At 62.1% G+C, this 6,026-nt stretch overlaps 2 protein-coding genes across 6 annotated transcripts in view; one reads left to right on the forward strand and one right to left on the reverse strand.

The window, feature by feature from the left end:
* EXOC3L1 (exocyst complex component 3 like 1) overlaps positions 1 to 672 on the reverse strand; it is a 5,601-nt gene extending 4,929 nt beyond the window's left edge. Inside the window, exons 1-3 of the mRNA XM_045293559.1 lie at positions 586 to 672; positions 389 to 440; positions 47 to 222 (exon numbers count right to left, since the gene is read on the reverse strand). Of these exons, the coding sequence (XP_045149494.1) occupies positions 47 to 222; positions 389 to 434 (222 nt within the window). The 5' untranslated portion in view covers positions 435 to 440; positions 586 to 672. The remainder of the gene's footprint in view (positions 1 to 46; positions 223 to 388; positions 441 to 585) is intronic.
* A 1,163-nt stretch (positions 673 to 1,835) lies between these two features.
* Positions 1,836 to 6,026, forward strand: part of E2F4 (E2F transcription factor 4) — a 5,987-nt gene continuing 1,796 nt past the window's right edge. The window contains exons 1-7 of one of the 5 annotated variants that reach the window (XM_045293688.1): positions 1,836 to 1,909; positions 2,927 to 3,036; positions 3,176 to 3,337; positions 3,629 to 3,672; positions 4,249 to 4,310; positions 4,489 to 4,789; positions 5,033 to 5,272. In XM_045293688.1, coding sequence (XP_045149623.1) covers positions 1,859 to 1,909; positions 2,927 to 3,036; positions 3,176 to 3,337; positions 3,629 to 3,672; positions 4,249 to 4,310; positions 4,489 to 4,789; positions 5,033 to 5,272 — 970 coding nt within the window. In that variant the 5' untranslated portion in view covers positions 1,836 to 1,858. Of the gene's footprint in view, positions 1,910 to 2,326; positions 2,477 to 2,926; positions 3,037 to 3,175; positions 3,338 to 3,628; positions 3,673 to 4,248; positions 4,311 to 4,488; positions 4,790 to 5,032; positions 5,273 to 6,026 lie in introns of those variants that run through there. The other 4 variants (XM_045293687.1, XM_004704620.2, XM_045293690.1 and 1 more) reach the window with 4 other exon arrangements.

The following is a 6,026-nucleotide window of genomic DNA, read 5'->3' on the forward strand; positions in this document are numbered from 1 at the left end:
CCCCCCCCGGGGCCTCCAGTCTCCCAGCTCCCAGCTGGATGCCCACCTTAATGCGGGAGTCCAGGAAGGAGGTGCGCTGCCTCTCGCGGATGCGGTACTGGCCCAGTCTGGCCAGCTGCTCCGGCCGGTAGAAGATGCCTGAGGCCCACTTCAGAGCCGCTCCCCGAGCCAGCTGTTCGGCCCGCTCCTGCTCTGGCCACTCAGGCCCTGGACAAGAAGAGCCTGGCCGACAGCAGTACCAACAAACTAAGTTCTCCCTCTTCCTGCCCCCCTGTCCACTCTCACTGCCCTACTGAGTTCCGCTCAGGCTTGCTTCACGGGACGGTCCCTATGGCCCCTGGCTGCCTGACCGTCATCCCTCCCCTAGCCCCCCTGGAAGGGCTCCTACCAGCAGTCAGTGCAGGCTCCATCTCATCTTTGGCTGCTGGGTCCATGGCAGGCTGGCGGGGGTGGGGTTGGGTGGGGGGTAGAAAGCACAAGCTAGGGTGGAGTGGGTCCAGACAAGGGGGTGCTCTTTGGAGCCCAGCTTTGCTCTCTGGCCAGACTCCTCAGAAAAAGGGGCAGGTGCGTGTGAGGGGGAGGTACCTGGAAGGCCTGCCTGAGTGGGTGTTTCAGTTGGGTCCCGGTAGGTGGGTCCAGCCCTCCCGGCTTCTGCTCCAAGTTCCAGAGGTCCGTTTGGCGTGGACCTCTGCAGTTTTGACCAGGCACACGGTCCTCCCTCCTTTGCAGACAGCTTGGCCTTGAAAATGGCCTCTCCCCCAGCCCCAGGCAGAGCTGGGAACACCCTCCGCTTGCCCTTGGGGCCTCCAGCCCACTCTTGGGCACAGAGTGGATCTCCTCTCAGACCTCCTTTTCCCAAGGAAGTCTCACACCAACTCCCAGGCACAAACACCGCCCCTCCTACTCCCCCCCACCCCACCCCAGCCACAGGCTGGCTGAGAGGAAGGAAGCCAGAGGACTTTATTCCCGACAGGAAAGAACATCTGAATTTGAGCGGAATGGGGCGTGGGAGATAGGGTGTATGGGGTAGAAGGGGTGTGGCCTCTGTGGCCATGGAGCCCTGACCAACCCACCACAGTGGTACCTCTTCATGCCCTGGACCCAGACCTAAAATGGGCTCAGCTTCAGCCAGGGCAGGAGTGCACGGATATGGACACCACACAAGCACCTTGTGAACGAACAGTGTTGGCAAGGTGCTCAGAGGTGGGTGTGCACTTCTGCTGAGGAGGGGCCTCGAGCTGCTGGGAAGAAGGGGTGGGGGGACACAGGGGACAGAATGGCCCTGAAAGGTGACTGAAGAGCCAGTCTTATGTTGATGGCTGCAGGAAGCCATGGGAGGGACTCATGTACTAATGAGTGCTAATGGACGAGTAACTGGCCTAGTAATAAGCAGTACCAGGGTACTAATATCTGAATGCCATGGTGTGGCCACTCAAGTTCACCTCTCCCCACACAGGGATCACCCAGAAGCTCTCGGTCGGTGGTGGGGCCAGAGGCCTGGCCCACTTGCCTGAATTTGGAAAAAACCTTCCAGCTTCAGAGCTTCCAGTAGGATGAGCTCCTTTAATTATTACCCCTGCCCAATTCTGCTGGTCTCCCTCCCTCCCTCCCAAGCGGGACAGCTCCCTGTCTCAATGTCTGTTTCCCAGAGACCTTGACCCAACATAACAATAAAAAGTAACAATGTTAAAAATAGTCAACTGATAGCAGCCAAACAGAGTCCTCCTGCTGTAGATACACACGTTTGTTTTGGCTGAAAGGGGCTAGAGGCCCGTGGCAGTGACTGCACAGGGTGAAGTTAGAGAGATGAATGAGGCTGTGGGGCCATTGCAGGGATGGATTAAAGCGGACCAGCTGGATGGAGCTCATGCTTCCTGTTTGGTGGCGGGAAGTGAGGTACAAAAATAAGGTGGGTGACTCCAGGAAGGTTAGCGCAGTCTCTAGGAGCAAGTTTGAGGGAACACGTTGAGGTCATCAGGCACTGTTGTCTCTCGCCCCCCTGAGATGAGGGCGGTGGTGGAGTTAGTAGTGTTGAGAAGGTTGGCAAGTAAGGTGCCAGCGTCCCCGCCTTTCTGCTACATTCCTCCCCCACGAAGTCCAGTGACCCTTGAATCCCTGGGTTGTTTTCGTCCTCCGTGGTGGTTTGTCATTTGCTGATGGTCCCTGGAGTTCTGCGGTGGTACCCGCAGACATAAATTGTGCCACGCTCCCTGGATGGGCGCAAGGCGGAAGCGGAAGCAGCTACTCTGGCGCAGGCGGCTGGGCGCCCGGAACGGAAGCGGAAGTGGCGGCGGGGCCGGCCAGGCCTGGCCTGGCTGAGGGGAGGCGGCGGGCGGGCGCGATGGCGGAGGCTGGGCCACAAGCGCCGCCGCCCCCGGGCACCCCAAGCCGACACGAGAAGAGTCTGGGACTTCTCACCACCAAGTTCGTGTCACTTCTGCAAGAGGCCAAGGACGGCGTGCTTGACCTCAAGCTGGTGGGGCCCCGCGCTAAGGGGGGCATCGGAGGGGATGGTGAACCAGGCCCGGGTCGCGAGGGGGACGCCCCGGCGGCCCCGCTAGCAGGCTGCCCTCCGAGCGCCTCCCCCAAAGCTGGAGGCCGGCGGCCGTTTCATTCATTCGATCAGCGGCAATGAGCGCCGGCTGGGTGCCGGGCGCGGGGCGCAGGTGCTGGCCCGCGTGGCCCTCCGGTCTGGGAGAAGAGCGTCGAGACACCATGTCGGGCCTCCACTGGACCCCGAGCCCCGGGCTGCAGTAGTGCCCGAGGGAAGGCTTGCGACCCAGGCCACCCCCATCCCAGACTCGGTCCCCTGGTAGCTGGGGCCCAGCCGAGCGGGCGACGCAGGGGAGCGTGCGTGTACGTGGATAGCTGGCTGGGCGCACTTGGCAATGGCGCTGAGCATCCTCTACTCCGCTCTGTCTGCCAGGCAGCTGACACCCTCGCCGTGCGCCAGAAGCGGCGGATTTACGACATTACCAACGTGTTGGAAGGTATCGGGTTGATTGAGAAAAAGTCCAAGAACAGCATCCAGTGGAAGTGAGTTGGGGGTCGCCTTCCGGAAAAGGGCTGGGGCGCGGGGCGGGAGAGAAGCGAGCTCGAGCCGCAGGCGCGAGAGCAGCAACCCCAGGCCCCAGAGCCCAGGACCGCTCCTCTCAGCCCGGCTCCTTGGACTCAGGGGCGTGGGGCCCGGCTGCAATACCCGGGAGATTGCGGATAAGCTGATGGAACTCAAGGCTGAGATCGCGGAGCTGCAGCAGCGGGAGCAGGAGCTGGACCAGCACAAAGTGTGGGTGCAGCAGAGCATCCGGAACGTCACGGAGGACGTGCAGAACAGCTGATATCCTCCTGGCGGCCCCTGTCCGGGGGGGCGTGGGCCACGGGCCTTGCAGGGAAGGATGGCCCTGCAGCCCCAGCTGGGGGTTTCCCTTTTCAAAGCTCCAGCTGTGGGCTCTCTTCTCAGAGCTCCACCCCTCTCAGTCTTGGCCTTTGATCCCTTCCTCCCTGTGGAAAAAGCCCCAGGTCTCTCCCTGAGGACCCATGTGGCACTACTGCTAAAGAGCTGGGTCCTCTTGGTGCTCCACTCCATCACCATAGGCAGGGCACCCTACGTTCTCCTTAACCCGCACACTTTGGCGTACGTGACTCATGAGGACATCTGCAACTGCTTTGCTGGTGAGCAGAGCTGGGCAGGGGGAGCCCTCATGGGGCTGGGCCCTGAGCTTGGGGTAAAGGGTTCAGGGAGGGTCCTTTCTCTTCAAAGGCTCTCTGGGTGGGCCCAGACAGGCACCAGGCCGGGGTCCACTGGGATGTGTCCACGCTAAGCATAGTGAGTGGGTCCAGGGTCCAGGCCGTGGAAGAGTCTTCCCCCGTCGTGCCTGTCCTGGGCTCTGCAGGGACTGTGCGCAGGAGGGAGGCAGGCTGGAGAGAGAGTGGTATGTGGGTGTGTTGATGTGGAAGGAGCATTGGCACTGACTTCTACCCTGTAGCGCAGTTGTATTCTGGGGCCAGGGGTCCTCCCTTCTCCCTTTGCAACCCCGCCCCCCAGCAGCCCCAGCAGTGAGTTGCCTGGGGCCCTGTGGCTAGTGAGCTTGCACTCCGAATTGTTGAATACAGATCACCTGGGTTCTTGGCAGCAAAGGCCTTTAAATCAGGGCCTCCGCCCTCACTTAGCCTCCCAGACCCATGAGCTCCTGCCTTGCTCCAAAGGATTGAACCCATGCGCCCTGACCAGCCCCCTTGTTGTTCTAGGAGACACCCTTCTAGCCATCCGGGCCCCATCGGGCACCAGCCTGGAGGTGCCCATCCCAGAGGTGGGTGCTGGAGGGCGGATGCTGGCTGTGGGGTCTGATAAGTCCCGGGTGGGGCAGATGGGGGCCGGCTTAGAGTTTGGGGTTATCTAGGAGGACGAGCAACCTGGGGTGGGAGAAGATACTGGGACCTGGCTCAGGGTCAGGCAGGAACCCAGTCTGCCCCTGCCCCCTACGGCAGGGCCTCAATGGGCAGAAGAAGTACCAGATTCACCTGAAGAGCACCAGCGGGCCCATTGAGGTGCTGCTGGTGAACAAGGAGGCATGGAGCTCGCCGCCTGTGGCCGTGCCGGTGCCACCACCCGAGGACCTGCTCCAGGGCCCACCTACTGTTCCCACCCCTCCACTGCTGCCCAAGCCTGCCCTGCCTCAGCCTCAGGAAGCCTCACACCCAAGCAGCCCCCAGCCGGCTGCTCCTGTGCCCATCTCCAGCAGCAGCATGGAGGCCCAAGGAGTGGCTGCCCCAGCAGTAGAGAGCACAGGTGAGGCAAGGGGCCACTGGTGACAGGGTGAGACCCTGTGGGCTTGTCCATGGTCCCCACTTCACCTCCCCTGACAGCTGGGTTGGAAGGGGCATTGGAAGTAGCGCCGCCCCCCCCACCCCTCCCAGGTACCCAAGTGCCTCAGTAGCCAGTACTGGGCCCCAGCCCTGGCCCCAGTATCTAAGTCCCTGGCTGCCTCTGTGGAGGAGTTGGCCGAGCCTCCCTCCCTGTGCCCGGCACCAGGTCAGCCTGGTGGTGGCTCTGGCCCAGCTTCCTGCCCACCGTGTGACGGTCATGTGGTTGCAGTGACCTGCGGTCCTAGCCCCGATAGCCACGACAGCGGGGAGCCGGGCGCCCTCCCCCTGGACCCGACGGCACTGGACACTCGGCCACTGCAGTCCTCCGCCCTGCTGGACAGCAGCAGCTCAGCCGGCCCCAGCCCTTCTACCTCCTTTGAGCCCATCAAGGCGGACTCCACAGGCGGTGAGTATGGCCCCCCAGGGCCAGGGAGAACCCAGGCCTGGTCAGCGACAGATGTGGTCCGTCCCCCTGCCTCCCCCCAAGCCCTCCTCTATCCTCAGCCGGAATGTGCCGGCTCAAGGTCTCAGCTAGCCCAAGTGAGTGCCAATGCCCACTGTCCTCTTCCCAGACTAGCACAGCCCTCCATGCTCTCTCAGCTCTGCCTGCCACCCCTTAGACTCGACCTCTGCGGTGCCAAAGGTGGCAGTGGCCTCCTGGGGAGAGGAGTGTCACCTCCTTTGTCTTCAATGCCTGCGCCTTCCAGACTTCGCAGTTGTGAAGTCTCTCTTCTCCCCCGTGACCGTCTCACATCCCTGTGTCATAATCAATGTCATTGCGTGTCACAGTGCCCTCGTCACCTTTCAGGTCGGCTCAGGCCCTGCTCCTCCTAGCGCGCTGCATAGGCTCCGGCTGTAACAGTGCCGGCACTTGAGCCTGCAGACTCCTTCCCTTCCTGGCCTGCTTCTGGCACTCACTTGAACACAGGCACAGTCCTCGTCAAGGGAGGGCCTCAGGCCTGCCAGCTTGCCCCTGGGTGCCAGCCTCTCCTAGTACTTCAAGCCCTCAGTCCTCAGCTGCGCTCCGATTGTTCTCAAAATGGCAGTCCCGCTTCTGTGCACACCTTCCTGTCGCCCTGGCCTGGCACTTAGATTGTGATTCTAGGTTCGTCTCCTCCCTCTGCTCCCAGCCCCTCAATGCACTACCTCAACCCACCAGC

Source organism: Echinops telfairi, unplaced genomic scaffold, assembly GCF_000313985.2.
Source record: "Echinops telfairi isolate 266 unplaced genomic scaffold, ASM31398v2 ScPeMD7_2291;HRSCAF=2852, whole genome shotgun sequence".
Taxonomy (NCBI): domain Eukaryota; kingdom Metazoa; phylum Chordata; class Mammalia; order Afrosoricida; family Tenrecidae; genus Echinops; species Echinops telfairi.